This window comes from Castor canadensis, chromosome 12, assembly GCF_047511655.1.
Source record: "Castor canadensis chromosome 12, mCasCan1.hap1v2, whole genome shotgun sequence".
Classification (NCBI taxonomy): domain Eukaryota; kingdom Metazoa; phylum Chordata; class Mammalia; order Rodentia; family Castoridae; genus Castor; species Castor canadensis.
Window position 1 is genome coordinate 93,883,270 of NC_133397.1, and position 16,683 is coordinate 93,899,952.

At 45.7% G+C, this 16,683-nt stretch overlaps 1 protein-coding gene across 1 annotated transcript; it reads left to right on the forward strand.

The window, feature by feature from the left end:
• The first annotated feature begins 1,396 nt into the window (after positions 1-1,396).
• On the forward strand, positions 1,397-14,317 carry Ecrg4 (ECRG4 augurin precursor). The gene is made up of 4 exons (XM_020159068.2): positions 1,397-1,788; positions 6,403-6,450; positions 9,139-9,296; positions 13,960-14,317. Exons 1-4 carry the CDS (start codon positions 1,710-1,712, stop codon positions 14,119-14,121), a joined length of 447 nt encoding a protein of 148 aa, XP_020014657.2. The 5' UTR covers positions 1,397-1,709; the 3' UTR covers positions 14,122-14,317.
• Positions 14,318-16,683: the final 2,366 nt, after the last annotated feature.

A 16,683-nucleotide genomic window follows, 5' to 3' on the forward strand; every position in this document is an offset into this window, starting at 1 on the left:
TTCAACATTTACTTTGTTTTTAATTCTACAGCTGTTTGAGCAGAGTATCACAGACTCCTTTTTGCCCTTAACCAAAAATATAATCACCAGCCTGCTGTTTTTGCTGCCAAAGGAAAGAGACTGGGCGCCAAGGAGAGAAATGTAAGTCTGCCGCCTGAAGATGGAAAAAGAAAACCCTCCAGGTGGGTGGCTCCTGTCCTCACTGGCCACGTGAACTTGGCTCTGATCAGAGAGGAGAATTTAAATGTCCCATAGTAATTATACCAGTATTTACTGGTAGAGACGTGGGGTAGAGGGATGATCTTCACAAGATAAATAAAAGAATATAATTAATACCCTTAATGTATATTCTACACCAATACAGGGCATTAGCTTTCTGTTTGCTTTGATTTTCTTCCTAATGATAAATTTCTTGTTCTCAGGCAAAAAGAAATGCATGCCTAGTTGCTTTTTAAAATCCGATCTCCACAGGGATTATCAGCACTGCCCACCATAACCTGATTGCAGCCTTATCTTTCTGGTTGTTTGGTACCTTCAGCAGCCTGTTATATTTTGGGCAGCCCAAGTCATTGTCATTCCTTTAACTCTCAGGCTCAATTCCCACTTTTCCTCTTCTCTTGCAATCATGTTTTTGCTAGCTCAAAGGTGAAAGACTTCTTTCTCTTGCCTGCTGGAGAAATCCCAGTGCATTCCATGGTAAGGCTGAGCACTTTCCACTGGAAGGTTTCAAACATGAGAAGAAAAGGGGCAGTCAGCTGAGCTCAGGGCAGATCTTACTAATTTCCCATGGAACCATCTGGGAGAGGAGGCCTAGCTTAGAGAACCTAGGTGACCTGATAAGGTCAGTTGAGATCAGTTTGTCCTACTGTGTTGTTATTGAGGTGCTGGAGATGGAACCCAAGGACCTAAGCGTGCTAAGCAAGGCTGTACCACTGAGCTACACTTCCAACCTGTCCTAACTTTGGTCATCGCACTGCTTTACCTGTGTCCTTGCTGTGTGATATGATCAAGCCTGGTCCTTGGACAGCAATTTGCATCTTCATCTGCCACGCTTTCATGTCACTTAAGTGCGTGGGGATGCCAGAGCACACAGTAGGCGGTAGTGGCTTAGCTCGCAGCTACAGCCAGAGGTTTCTCAAAGCCCTTCGTGTTGGAGTGGTTTGGGGGAGGTATTCTTTTCCTGGACGGCAGCTATGAACCCAGACTATGGAGTCTTTCAAAATATCACAAAACACAGCCCTGCCAAAGCCACCTTTAAATGCAGCTCAGGAATTAAGGAAATTCCAAAGGCTACTTTCTAAGCCAAGGCAGGAACAAGGCAGAGAGAGAGCGAGATGAGGAAGCCAGGGGCTGATTGGCGCTGGGAGCCGAGGACCGCAGAGCAGTCAGCGGCTGGGCGGGCGGAGAGTGGGGAGCAGGGAAGCGTGGCTGGGGCCCTTCTTTCCCTGGGCCGCAGCTTGACCTCGCCGCTTTTGCTTCGGGCAGCGTGGCCCACGCGGCGCTCTGTCCCCAGCGGGGACCTGGCTCTTGGCGCCGCAGCTTGGCCCTCAGCCCATTGGCTTGTCGCCCACCCGGCGGGCTCCGCCCAGGCAAGGACACCAGGAGCTCCCTCCGCCGCGCCTGCCTCCGTGCACGCGGGACCCACACGCCAGTCCTCGTGCGCAGAGGCTCCGCGTGCGTCCTTCGCCCTCCAGTCACCCATCGCTGCCATGGTCGCCTCCTCCGCGCGGCCCGCCGTCCTGGCCATGACTGGGCTGGCGCTGCTCTTGCTGCTGTGCTTGGGTCCAGGTGAGTGGCCCATGCCAACCTGAGAGCAGCGTCTGGTCCCAGGGTGGGATTGGCCCAGGGTGGCAATGCCCCGGTGCACGGGGAAGGAGATTGCGGTGGAGTGCGGTCCTAGGGACCCATCCTTGGGCAGGCTGGGCCAAGGCGGTGCTAGGGCGACCATGTCTAGAATTTTGCGCTTGCAGGAGCACGACGACCACGCTTGAGCAGGCGATGAGGGTAGCAAGGTCAAGAGGAGTGTTTCAGACTCAGGGGAAAAGAGAAACAGGATTCTGAAGGGTGGACAAGAAGTGTTTCAGGGCTTAACGGAGAGGCAAAGGGGTTGTGGAGACTAAGCAGGGTGGTATCCGGCAAGAATCGAGAGGAGGCAAATGACACCATCGTGGTGATTGCCTTGCAAGCACAGAGCTGGCATTGTTCCAGTCTACAAAGCCGAGCGCAAGCCTACACCCTAGGCGGGGGAACCGCTGTTAAAGGTGATGCTTAAACCTCCTCTGCCTCATGGATTCCCAGGAGAGAGAAAGGGAGAGAGGGAGAGAAGGAGACAGAGGGGAGGAAAGGGGGAGGGGGAGAGGGGGAGAGGGGAGAGGGAGAGAGGGAGAGGGGGAGAGAGAGAGATGCAGTTTGGTGAGTGTGCAGAAGTCTGAACCCTGGTGGTTCACGGACTCCTTCTTATGATTGGTAATCTGAAATTACATTTTGTCCCAAGACACCACGCTCCCTTTGTGTGATCCTTATAAGTCACAAGCGGCCTCAGGTGCACAGCAGGCCTTTGAGGCTTGCAACTCTGGGAGCCCAGGCAGTGTGAACCAGGTTTACTGCTAAGAGAGGGGTTGGGCTTGGACGGCTCTAAGTGACTTACTTGCCCATGTCCTCTAGCCTGGCGTTTGGCTCACTGCAAAGTAGTTGCATGAATGTGCAGCTTGATTGCTCTGTGTCTGTATTTTGCTTATTCAAAAACAGGTATGGAAAACCAAGCTACAGGTTGAGGGGAGGCATAGGAGTCCTGGACTGGGGTGGGAGCCTACCATCTCTAGATTAGCCTGAGGATTCCTGTTCTAAATGGTAGCCACTGGTGAACACAGTGATATTCTTCCATTGCCTAACTTGCCGACCTCCCCCTTTTTCTTTCAGATCAATTTTGTAAACATTGGCTCTATGTTATTCATTTTTAGGACTCATGTATTATTTAGTTCATACAGAGAAATTAGTAATAAGTTAGTTAAAATATTACCATCATTAAGAAACGAGATATTCTTATGAACTAAAATGAAAAGATCTCAAAAGTGACTCTTTATGATATTCAAAATATTTAACGCAGAAAATTATCATGGTCCCTTCTTGATCTATTTATTAATAGTTAGCACCCTCAAAGGGGCATCTTTCAATTCTGTATCTAGCCAACCTGCTGGGGGATTTAACTGCAGGTAACCAGATTTGATAAATTCAGAAGTGCTTATTATCACAGCCTAGAAACTGATGGTGATGGAATACAAAATCCGTATTACAGAAATTCTTATCAGCTATTCTATTGTTCTCAACTCCTTTCTCTAAGCAGATTTAGTGTGACATCCAATTATAGGTATTGTTGTACAGTTCAGGGTGTAGGAATTGACACAGTAGCATAATTCATAATGTGGGGTGTCTCCATGCCTTTCCATGTAGCTGGGATTTAATGAGACTCATTTCTGGAGCAGTAGTGACACACATTTGCTGCTAGAAATTGCAGCCTCATGGTAAATGCTTAAACCCAATGTCTAGTTTAATACCAGACCACATTTCATCCATTCATTGTTCAGCATTTTTATAGATGGCAAACAGATGGAGGGGTGATACTTAATTCTGTATGCATTACCCTGTGACTTGTTAGAGCTTGACAAATGTTAAGATATTCATGAATGCTGATATGAGTGCCAAGGAATGTATCTTGGCACTATTTTCATAGATTTCTTCATTTGCTCTTAAGGTTGGAAGAGAAATACAGTGGGAGTCTTTAAGACCACTCCCACCCATCTAATTAGATAATTCCCTCTATGGTAACCTGGTCAAGTGCTGAACTGTGTTGATTTATGCTCTGAATCCTTTAGTGACCTTCTGATTTTTTTTTTTTTTTACTTTTTTTGTTTATTTACTTTGAGACAGAGTCTCACTCTGTAGCCTGGGACTGGCCTCAAACTCGTGATCCTCCTGCCTCAACCTCCTGCGTGCTGGAATTGCAGTGTGCTCTACCACACTGCTTTCCAGTGACCCTTGGTGGGGAGTCTTTTGGGGTCCTTGTTCTCTGGTGGTACGCAGGCATTGGGAATGTCACTTCATGCCCTGTAATCTGTGGTCCAGTTCTGCTCCCGGAAGGTGGAACATTTCAGTGCCTTTATTTTTGTTTCTATTACACACACTCCAGCTCCTGTTGGCCCTGAACACTCTCCTTCAACCCCAGCTCCAGGTGTTCAATACTTTCTTCAAGCAAGATGACAGGAATAGAACAAAATAGTAGAGAAGTGGTCTGCTCAGAGCAGTGTCAGAGAGAGACAGGACAGTCACATCTTTCACACTGCTGTCCTTCATTGAGGCAGCCTAACATTGCAACTGCTTTTTGAACATCTGCATAGCTGTAGTACGACCCGAACACAGATGACAAAAGCCACGGCATCCCCCCCTCAGGCTGCTCTTGCTACACTAATACCTCAGCTGATGGCCCCAGCACCTCTTCTGCACAAAAAGTGAGGCCAAGAACCACCCCTGGCCCTTCACTGTGGCCCCTAGAGACTCTTCCCAAGCTGTTCCCATCCCATTCACTTCTAAAAAGAGGATGGCTACTGAAGTTATCATCCAAACTAGAGCACTTTGGAGATCAAAAGGAGACACTGTCGTTAATTTATCAGGACAATATGTAAAAACTAGGGCTGCCCTGGAACAGCCAGAAAGCATGGCACCATTTTCATAAGTCATTAGGGTGGAAAATAGGGTGAATCAATTCTAGCAATTCCCCTTGTCCATCCCAGGAGCCTGGTCAGTAGGTACAACTACCCTAATGGCAGCCAGAAGGCAGCACTCAGAGCCAGACACCTACAGGGGTTAACAGGTGAGGTGGCTACTTATGGACCACAGTCTGTATGAGTGATGTGGATCCAGACATGTTTAAATTGAAATTGTGTTAATCCCAGGCCCACTAACAACTAACATATGCAACTAACACTAACATATGCAGGTAGAGTTTGGTTTAGCACAGCCAGTTGGTGACTCTTGGCTAAGAATTGTGGTTTTTTTCTCTTCTCAAGAACATAGTAAATTATTTAAGCAGGAGTTTTTGTTTTTAAATATTACTTTCCCAGCTTTACTGATTATAATTGATAAAAAGCACAGATTGTTTCTTGTGGCTGAATCAAGAACCCAGGGGCTCATGCCTGCTAAGCAAATGCTCTACCACTGAGTTTCACCCCAAGCCCAAAGCAGAATTCTTAATCTCATTTGGGCCCAAGACACTTTTGAGGTTCTAGTAAGTTATGGCTCCTGTTCCCCCCAACTCCCCAAATTCTACCTCTGTAGATGCTAGCACCATTTGGATGCTTTTTCAGACTCCTGGCTCCTGTTCATGCACAGACAGGTTAAGAGCCCTTCAGAGAAGACAGGCATCACCTCTCAGTGCATTTCTATTTTCTGGGCCCAGGCTCCAGTTCTTACCCCTGCAGATGCTCTACTCACTACATAGGATGCTGGGGTGTTCTTCCCAGGGGCTTTGCGCCCAGCCTTCATGAGACAAACCCTATTTCTGTGTGCAATAGCCAAGGATCAGAGGCTTCTGTGAGGGAGGTCCTCATGCCAGTTCATGTTCTTTCAGGCCAAATATATTATTTCCCATTAAAATGATCAGGTGATTAGGAACTTTTTTTTTTTTTTTGGGTGGGACTGCTGTTTGAACTGAGGGTTTCACGCTTGCAAAGCAGGCATTCTACCATTTGAGCTATGCCTCTGGTCCTAATAACTCTTTTAAAACTGATTAAATCTAGTAACAAGTGGTCCCAATAATGATTTACTATAGGATGATCAGAGCAAACTAGATTGTGGTGGCATAAATTCCATTTCTTCCTGTGATAATAGGGCTGCCTGGCTTGTATCCCCTCCTCTTCTTATAAGGACACAAGTCACTAGATTTAGAGCCCATCCTCTATCCAGTATGCTATCATCTTGTGATCATTAACAAATTTCACCTGTAAAGACACATGTGGAGATCCTGGGTGGATATGAATTTAGGGGACCCTACGGGGCTCATAACACCAAGAAGTGAATTATTGCAGGGAATTACACACAACACATAACTGGCCCTAATGATAAGACACCAGAGCTAAGAGACAAATGTCACTTTTCCTAGGCAATAGCTCAAATGGCAATGCCCTTGATTGGCCATAGTCATTGTCACCAGTATTAGCTCTGGGCACCCTGGATTGTTTTTCTTGCATAAATACTAAGCATGCAATGAGCATTAAATACTGCAATACACCCAAGCAGTCAAATCAAGGCAGGAGCCCACGGTTCTTATTTCCAACACCAATGTGTGCATTTGAGAAATTCCAGGGTGCTGTGCAACTCTGAAACTGATTTCTGCTTTCATTTCTTTAGGTGGCATAAGTGGAAATAAACTCAAGCAGATGCTCCAGAAACGCGAAGGTAAATATGCCCCAGTGGATAAGGGATGCATTCTTCATCATGGGGAAATGAAACAGCAATGCTGACCATGCTTGCTGGAGTCTTGCATTTGGAAATTGGAAAGTGTTTACTCCTTAAAAGGTTTGCACATGAAGGGCTTATTCTGTGGGTATGCGGTGTGGTATTTCATTAGATAAATATTATTGCTGGTAAATGTTTGAAGACTGCTTTTCTGTAAGCCGTTGATGTAGACTTGAAATAGAAGAGGCAGTGTTACAGTGTTATTTGAACGGTGTTTATTTTAGGCCCATGAAGCACTTCACAGCACATGTAGTAAACCTAGGGCATATCCTCTTGAGCACGTTAGACCTGACATGGTGGGTGGGCATGGAATGGCATTGCTGGGGTACTCTACACATACAGTTAGCAACTGGGGAAAGGTATTTATGCAGGACATATGGGGTAGACAGCCAAAAGACATCATAAGAATAGGACATTCTGGAAATCACAAAATATTTTTTTTCTGGAGTCACTATTCTCATTGGTTAGGTGAATTTGTTTTTTCAGAACTGGGACTTGATCTTGGGGGCTAGACAAATACTCTACCACTTGAGTGACACCCCCAGTCCTTTTAGTTTTAGTGTTTTTTTTTCCAGATAGGTTCTTGAGCTTTTGTCTTGCTGGTCTTGGACTATGATCCTGGGATTACAGGCATGATCCACCATGCTGGGCCTGAGTTGGCTCCACTATGTGGCTTTTGAATATCATTTCTCCTTCTTTGCATCATCCTCTGTAAAATTAAGTATCCCGTAAATGAAGAAGTGTGACCACATTTCTGATATGATCACTTAATCCCTTGCTCTTCTCTCTCCTAGTTTATGGGGGAGCTCATGAGGTGGGGCCCTTCATCACTTAGTTCCAACTACCCAGTTGACTCCCATGGGTACCTGGAGCACAGATAGCTTCTCTCAGGGGCAGGAAGTTTCTGGGGGTGTTGCCAGCCTCCTTCCCGACATCTCCAGTCACCTGTGAGTCTCTGCCTATCCCTGATCTTGCAGGCAGATAAAAGGTCCCTTTCTGGTTGACCAGGAGAGCCTCACCTCATGAATAACCAGGGGTGAGTGATGCTCTCAGACCAGCCTGTCATAATCACGACTCCTGGGTGTGTATCCCTCAGTCTTTTCTCAGTTCAATCCAAGAAACATAAACTGAGCACCTACCATATACACAAAGTAATAGGCCTTAAAATTTGTTTAAAAAACCCAATCACTTCTGATATTCCTCCATGTAACCAATGCAGACATCCAGTGCTCTAGCCTCATTATCGTGTGCATTTTTCATAACAGCACCAGGTTAAAAACTGCTGGTCCACTTCTGCAGATGAGGGAACAAAGTTTCCAAAATAAAGGGCAGGGGCAAGTCCACAGGCTCAGCTGCATCCCCTGAGCACATCCTGCAGAAGTGGTGCCATTTATTTTAGTAATTAAGGATGTGATGAGAAGACATTAGAGGAAGCAAGGGTCAGTACTAAAGCAAGGGTCAGTACCTCCAGGACTCCTGGGAGTCCACCAGGATCAGACTGTGTGGCCCAGAGACAGCTGAAGGGGGCACTGTGTGCTCCAGCGACCTGATGTGAGAACTTGGCAGCCCCGCTAGGCAGGCCTGGTCTCTGTACTCTGGGTTCACTGTTCCAGTCACTTCCTTGTTTCCTAAGCGAGCCTGACCCTCTCCTGCTTGTAGCTACAATGTACATATACCACATATATGTGCGGCACTCACTGTCCAGTTCTGCTTCCTGAGTGCAGAGCCCAAGGATTAAGCCCCCAGGCCCTGGCAAAGCCTGGGCGTGGTCTGCAGGGTATGAGCTGAATTTCATTGCTACCCTGGGAATCTTAGTCTGTGCCTTTTTTTTTTTTTTTTTTTGCAGTACTGGGGTTTGAACTCAGGGCCTTCACCTTAAGTTACTCTACCAGCCCTATTTTTGTGAAGGGTTTTTTGAGATAGGATATTGTGGAACTATTTGCCAGGCTGGCTTCGAACCACAATTCTCCTGATCTCTGCCTCCTGTATAGCTAGGTGCCTAGCAGTCCGTGCCTTTTTATGTGGCTGTACAAAGATAGGAAAGCTTACTAAGGAAGTGCAGGGAAACTGTTGACCTGAGGCTGAGTCTTATCACATGTGTGTAAGAATGAAGTCGAGAGTCAAAGACACCCCATTGGGTGGGTGGCGATGGTGGGATGTATAATGGTGATTTAACTCCAACAAGAAAACTCAGGCTGGGCTGTTGCTCAGTGGTAGAGCACTTGTGTGGCAGGCACAGGACCCGAGTTCTATTTCCAGCATTGCAAAAGAGAGAAAAACAAGTCATTCTTAGAGGAGCAGGGGACAGGTAGATAGGAGGAGTACATTGTCATGTTCTACAGCACAGTAGGTGATCATGGTTCACAATTTATTATACACTTTATAATGATGAGAACTGGAAGAGAGAAGTCCTAAGCTTCCTGGCATGAAGAATGATAAGTGGCTGAGGGAAATGCTAATCACCCTGATTTAATCATCACACATTGTGCACTCGTATCCAATTATAACACTGCACACACAATTACTATGTGTCAATTAAGAAAAGTAGTTCAACCGCAGTAAAATTCTAATAATAAAAAGAAAGGAAATCATTCTTTGTGCTTTGGGGTGGGGAATTGACCATTTTAGCACCTGCTCCTACTAAGACGAATGTGGCTGTGGATGAGAACAAAGCCAAAGAGTTCCTGGGTGGCCTGAAGCGTGCCAGGCGACAGCTGTGGGACCGGACCCGGCCAGAGGTGCAGCAGTGGTACCAGCAGTTACTCTACATGGGCTTTGATGAAGCGGTGGGTGCACTCTCCTGATGCAGGCCAGCACCCTGCACGGCAGGCTGGGGGGCAAACAGGCCTGCCTTAAGAAATAGAATTGTTTTCTGTCACTCTATCAAAATACCCACAGCTGGGTACTTTATAAAGAAAAGATGTTTATTTTAGCTTGCAGTGCTTGGCTCTAGTAAGGGCTTCATGGCATCACAATGGCAGAAGATGTGCAGAAGAGGTCACATGGCAAGGCAGAAAACAAGCCTGAACTCATTTTGTCAGCTTCTCTGACAGGCCAGTATTAATCCCTTTGAAGGGTGAAGCCCATATGACCTGATTACCTTGCACTGGCTCCACCTCTTAAATGTTCTACCATCTCATCCCTGCCGCCTTGGGACCAAGCTTCCAGCACCTGAACCCTATGGTGGTGGGGGGGTGCCCCCAAAGCATATCCAAACCATAGCACATTCCTAAAGTATGAGCCACAGGAGTGGATCCATGGCTCAAAGGGTAGAGTGCCTATGTAGCAAGAGCAAAGCTCTGAATTCAAATCCCAGTACCACCAAAAGTATGAGCCCCACTCATACACAGCAAGTGCTACCTAGGCATTCGATTACATTACCAATAGTGTACAGACATCAGCTGGAATTTTCCATCAGGAGATTTGGGAAGCAGAATCCAGAGATGTTGAGAGCCAAATGGCTCAGTCTCGGATTCATTAAGAATTTGATTTTTCTACAAATGCTTTTAACCTCATTGTTTGGGTTCAGCTTTGCCTGGGCATCCTTACAATAACTCATGAACCCCAAACAAACAAAAAGTCAGAACAACAAGATGGCTATGAGGACTCAGGAGGATCATGGAAAGAGATTACGTGGTTACTTTTAAAGAGAGATGGGTCTTTGTGGATGTGTGGGAGAAATTTTGTCAATGAACATGTGGGAAAAGACGGTTTGCAGCTCATTTGCTGAGGCAGCGTTAGTGGGTAAATTTAGAAAATTAAGGATAAAGAGGTTTATGATCACAGAATGCCGTGTGGGGTTCAGGAACAGGTAAGAGGGTCTCAGGATTGAGGCCCTGGATTCTGCTGCACAGGAGTCTGTCTGCAGAGGGGCTGGCCAGTCCTCTGGAGACCACCTACCCTGTCCCACCCCCGAGGAGCCAGATGGGTTTTTCCTGGGCAGCATCTCCAACTGGAAATATTTTCTTCTAGCCTTCTTTATGCATATTTAGTTATGGTAATATTCTTTGCTTCTCATGTTTATTTTGGTTTGGTTACCAGGCATCATTTTAGCCATTTTTCCTTATTAAATTCTGAACGTGTTTTCCTGAATGGGCTCATGCTGCATTGAGGGTGTATGCCAAGTACTGCATTGCCTGCAAGAATAAAGCTGTGGAGGCCTCATTACCAACGGCTGCATAGAATGAAATAGAATTCTCAACCACTGGTTATCAGGGATAACGCTGGTTATCCCTGAAATGTCTTTTTGCTACTCACTTTTTCTTTTGCTGTGCAAATAACTAGACACAACCAAACTGTGCAGGTGTGACACCAAGTACTTGTACGAGTGAACTTATTTCACACTCACAGCAACCAAAGGGAAGGTAGTATAATTTGCACCTCTGTGTGTCATTTGTCCCTTTCTTAGGTCGATGTTCTGCATAGCATAGTTACTGTGGCAAAGGCAGATTAACACCTAAGAAAACAGGTGTTTTCAAATTCTGCACTCTCTTATGTCCTGCACATAAGCATCCATGTTCTGTTATCTTCAGCAGCAGATGTTTGAAATGTTTACAAATATATACTTATTTATTTTGTAGACAAGAAATTCATATCACCTTTTAGTAATTTGTATTTCTTTGATGACTATGGAAAATGGACATTAAAAATTTAATATAGCCAGGCAACTGTGGTTCACACCTATAATCCTAGCTAGTCAGGAGGCAGAGATCAGGAGAATTGCAGTTCAAAGCCAGCTCCGAGCAAATAGTTTGCAAGCCCCAATCTCGAAAATACCTAGCACAAAAAAACAGGACTGGCAAAGTGGCTTAAGTGGTAGAGCACAAAGCGTGAGGCCCTGAGTTCAAAGCCCCAGTACTGTCAAAAAACAATTAATATAGAAAAATGACTAAAATAATGTCTGGTAATAAAACCAAAATAAAGATGAGAATCAAAGAATATTACCATAACTAAATATGCATAAAGAAGGTGCCAGTTGCTCACACCTGTAATCCTAGCTATTCAGGAGGCAGAGATCAGGAGGATCACATTTTGAAGTCAGCCCAGGCAAATAGTTTGAGAGACCCTATCTCAAAAAATCCTATCACACAAAAGGGCTGGTGGAGTGGCTCAAGGTGTAGGCCCTTAGTTCAAACTCCACTATTGCAAAAAAAAAAAAAAAAGACGACTAAAAGGAACTATCCAATGTCATTATCTGGCACTAGATTGAACAATCACTTTTTCTCTCCCTCACGTACAGATTTTTTTTTTCGCAGTACTGGGATTTGCCCTCATGGCCTACACCGTGAGCCACTCCACTAGCCCTTTTTTTGTGATGCTTTTTTTCAAGATAAGGTCTTGTGAACTATTTGCTTGGGCTAGCTTTGAACAGCAATCCTCCTGATCTCTGCCTCCTGAGTAGCTGGGATTACAGGCAGAGCCACCAGAGCGTGGTCTCACATACAGATTTAAGTCTGCATTATTTTTGTACTCATAAAATATTTTTAAAGCTTATTGAATGTGTGTGTGCGTGTGTATTTAAGCCAAAATCTCTAACTTACAAAATGGGAAAAGCCAAAATATAGGATTATTATGACAAAAAAAATTTGTGATATTGTAAGGAAAAGCCAGGCTGGAGCAAGGTGTGGTAGTGTGCACATGTATTCCCAGCTACTCGGGAGGTTTAGGTAGGAGCATCTGGTCCCAGACCTGCCCTAGGCAAAAAGCACCAGACCCTATCTGCAAAAATAACTAAAGGAAGAAGAGGAGCTGGGGGCAAGGTTCAAGTAGCAGAGCACTTACCTAGCAAGTCTCTAAGTTCAAACCCCAGAACCACAAAAAAAAAAAAAAAAAAAAGGAGAAGAAGAAGAAGAAAGGCTGGAGATAAAGGAAGCAAAGAAGTCCCTGTCCTCTTCCTTCTGGATACAGTGGCTGAGGCAGGGTTCAGAAAGCGACAAAGATGCAGGTGTAGCAGATGGAGGCAAGGGATTAGAACCATGTACTCCAACGCTGCAGGAGCTGGCACACTGCTCACCCAAGGTGGTGGCCATTAGGCCACAGAGCCCATGATCATGGGTCAGCCTGGGCTTCCAGCCTCATGGAATTCTCAGATGCTTTTCCACTTATGATGGGACTACGTCTGGATAAAGCCATCACGATTTGAAAATACCATAATTGAAAATGCATTTGGTGCAGCTAACCTACCCAGCACTACAGCTCAGCCACAGGATGCATTGTGGATACCCTATCACTCACATGACAGGCTGACTGGGAGCCATGCTCACTGCAGCATCACAGGAGGACCCTACGGCATATCATCTGCCTGGGAACAGATCTGAATTTGAACTTCTACTGAGGGCTGTCACTTTCACATTGTCTAAAATCCAAAAGTCCTAGGTTGAACCATCATGTGTCAGGAGCTGTCTGTGTGAATTAATAAAGCTCCTGAGACACAACCACCAGAAAATTTGACCCAGGAGGCATGGCGGGGTGCCAGAGGATCTGAACTGGCAGCCTTCCTGCTGAGTGGAGGCAGGGGCATCTGGCCACACGAGAGGACTTGGCTGCACAGCCAAACTGCTTGGCCTGCTGCACTCTCCCCATGCTGTCTTTGTCAGTTCCTTTGTATTCTGCCCTCATACTAAATCACCAAGTATAAGCCCCGCTTTCACCATCACCAAAGAAAAGTTAGTCCTCCCTTTAAAAACAGATCAGTAGCAAAGACCAGTTGCCGAAGCTAAAATCCTAACCATCCTCCTCATCTTCAGCCCTTCTTCTTCCCTTCTACTTTGATTGACTGCGATGGTCTCCTTTCATCTCTGTCTCTGAGGGACCATAGGCTTCAGGAAGGCTGGAACTGACTTGTTTTGGGTGGCTTTTCAGTGCCTGGCACATGGAACCCATTTAGCAGTTTGTCACCTGTGCTCACTCTAACCAAGAACACAGGGATAAGAGTCAACATGGGGGCATCCCCAGCGCCCTGCCCCAGAGTCATAAGATGCCAGTGCAGTGGCTGATTTAATGCCCTCAGTACCTATATGTGCTATATGTGCAAAATGGAGGCCAGGCAAAGAGTGGGCTAGGAAGATAAGACTGCATAGGCCATCTGCCACAGTGAGATGTGGGTAGTGCCTCGGGATCCAGCCACGTTGGCACTGTCTGGCAGATGTGCATTTTATTTGCCATAAAAAGAGAAAAATGTTTCAGCATGGTGTATATTCGGAACCAGTATGGCGGAAGTTTTCAAAGATACAGTCATGGCTCTTTTGGAGGTAAAGATCTCTTATCAGTGTCCTCACCCTGGTGGTGTTGACCTCTGAGCGTAAGAATATCATACCAAGGAGTTATTCAGAGTAAGGGTTGTTAGTCACTGAAGAAAAAGTACCACAGAGAAAAGTCACAGGTATAATGTGATTTTAGAGGAGTGTGTACCTTTAAATCCACGCTCCATTATTCTCTCTTCTCCTCCAGAAATTTGAGGATGACATCACCTACTGGCTCAATAGAGATCGAAACGGACATGACTACTACGGCGATTACTACCAGCGTCACTATGATGAAGACTCTGCCATCGGCCCCCGGAGCCCCGACGGCTTTAGGCATGGGGCCAGCGTCAACTATGACGACTACTAACCATTCCTGGGCGCAGAGCGTGCAGAAGCCAGCAGTACGTCCCTGCAGGTGCCCCGGTGCCGACACTATTTGGTTCTGATGAGTTTTATTTCAGCAGGCCTCTTCTCCAAAGAGTTCAAACACAAAATATAAGTGCCTTTTGATAATTCGTGCATTTCATTTAAATGTAGAAATAAAAGCATTTTGTTAAAAATTCTCCTAATTCCTCTGCGTGAAAATTAAGCTATGCTATCTCTCATTCCCTGGCTGATATAAACTTGGTGCATGGATGATCTGATGGACGCTCTCTTGCACTATTTTCTAAGAACCTTCCAGCACACGGTAGACCATGGGACAGAGTCAGAGTGCAGTTTGTGAAAATGCAGCCGATGTTAAGTGCCAGATACAGAATGAGCAAGACATCCAGTTGAGAATGATTTCTGGCTGCAGGAAATGGCTTAGAGGATTTTAATCACTGGGCAGGTGCTTTGAGCTTTTTGAGTTCTGAGCCCCGAGCCAGAGATGGACCTTACTTAATCTATCTCCCAGGAAATGGAGGGCATTAGGAAAATCACCTGAAGTTTAGTTCATTCAGAACTATGCTCTCTAAACATTGAAAGTCAAATTTGCTTCAGTGAATTCAAGAAAGATGTAAGGAAACACTTTGCATTTTGTTTAAATAACTTCAACGAATGGAAGGGAGAGAAAAGTGCTGTTGGGGTGAGGAGAGGAGAGGAGAGGAGGAAGGCGGAATGAGACTGGGAGGACATGAAGGGCCTGAGCTGTCCCTTATGGGAGAGAGTGTGGTTCAGCCTGCCACATCTGCAGACCTGTGGAGGGTAGAGCAAGGAGATTAGCAGCACGGGAGGGGGGTGACTCTGAAAGACACTGATTTTGTGGGTCGCAAACCCCTGTGATAGTCTAATGAAAGCCTTCTGTGCTTTCTCTCAGAAAAATCGTATGTGACTATGCATATTATCTGTGAAACACACCCTCACCACAAATGGTAGGGAATAAATAACCCTGCATTTAGCAGGAAGTGCCACATTCCACATGGCAGCATTTGTGGGCAATCACACAGAACAATCTTCTGTTTCTACCTTGGGAATCCTTACGGCTTTTGTAAAACCTTGTAATAAATACACATGACATAAAATTTACCATTTCAGGGGTATAGCTCACTGGCATTAAGTACATTCCCACTGTTGGGCAACCATCACCACCATCCCTCTCCAGAACTTTCCATCATCCCAAGCCAAGACTTGTCCCCATACCCACTGGCTATCCTCATACCCACTTCCTCCAGCTCTTGGTAACCACCATTCTACTTCCTCTCTCCATTTTGACAACCCTAAGTACCTCCCATAAGCAGACATGAGATGTTTGTCTTCTTGTCCTGTTCTATTTCACACGACACAGTAGCTTCAGCGTTCTCATGCTGTAGCATGTGTCAGAACTTCCTTCCTTTTAAGGTTTACTAACATTCCACCATGTGTTTATAGTACATTTTGTTTATCTGTTCATCTGTTGACGGACATTTGGGTAAGTGATGTCCCTTTGGCTATCATGAAGTTCTCAAGAGTCCAGTTGTGTCCCTGCTCTCAATTCCCTTTGGAATTGCTAGGTCATACAGTCATCCTGTATTTAATCTTTTGAAGTCATGACATACTATCTTCCATGGCAGCCCAAAGACTTTACATTCCTGCCCTTACAATTGGTGTTTCTTTTCCTTGACTTCTACTGAGCTGGCTCAAATCCCAGTGTAGGGTGAAAGAGGAGGAAGACAGGGGGATGGAAGACATCTTTGCTTTGTTCCTAATTGTTAAGTGTGTGCTAAGTTTCCCCTTTCATTATGTTTGCTGGCTGTTTTACTCTTTTTTTTCTATTTTTTTGGTGGGACTTGATTTTGAACTCAGGGCCTCATTCATGCTTTCTAGGCAGTTGGTCTACCACTTAAACCACTCCACCAGCCTTTTTTTTTTGTGTGTGTGTGATGGGTTTTTTCTAGATAGGGTCTCCCAAACTATTTGCCCGGTCTGGCTTTGAACTGTGGTCCTCCTGATCTGTGCCTCTTGAGAAGCTAGGATTACAGGAGTGAGCTGGTGGCTGGCACTGGCTGTTTTTTTGTTTTGATTTGATTTTAAGTGACTACATTAGCTAGGATTCCACAGAGAACAGAACCATAGAAATAGATATGCATGTATGAATTACTAGATTGGCTCACACACTCACACAGGACATTCTGAAATGACTGTCTGGAAGATGGGAAGCCAGGGAGACTAGAACACGGCTCAGTTCAAGAAGCCAGAAGACTCAGAACCAGGGATGCTGATGAGTTGGCCTCTCACCCCTGAGGGCTGCTGGAGAGGCATTGGGACAAGGCGAAAGAACTGGAGCCTGACATCCAAGGGCAGCAGCAGTGCAAAATCTGCAGCCTCCACAAAGAAAAGTCAGGGGTTAGGTAGGGGCAGAGTTACTTTCTCCCTTTCTTCTGGTTTCATGTCCCACCTGGACCTCCAGCCTATTGAATGGTGCCAGGCACATTCAGGCTCCATCTTTCTGGATACCCCCTCAGAGACACAC

Coding starts and splice junctions, on each gene's coding strand:
- Ecrg4 (XM_020159068.2), top strand. CDS start 1,710: ATGGTCGCCTCCTCCGCGCGGCCCGCCGTCCTGGCCATGACTGGGCTG. Junction 6,451..9,138: donor GATGCTCCAGAAACGCGAAG/GTAAATATGCCC, acceptor TGACCATTTTAG/CACCTGCTCCTACTAAGACG. Junction 9,297..13,959: donor ACATGGGCTTTGATGAAGCG/GTGGGTGCACTC, acceptor CTTCTCCTCCAG/AAATTTGAGGATGACATCAC.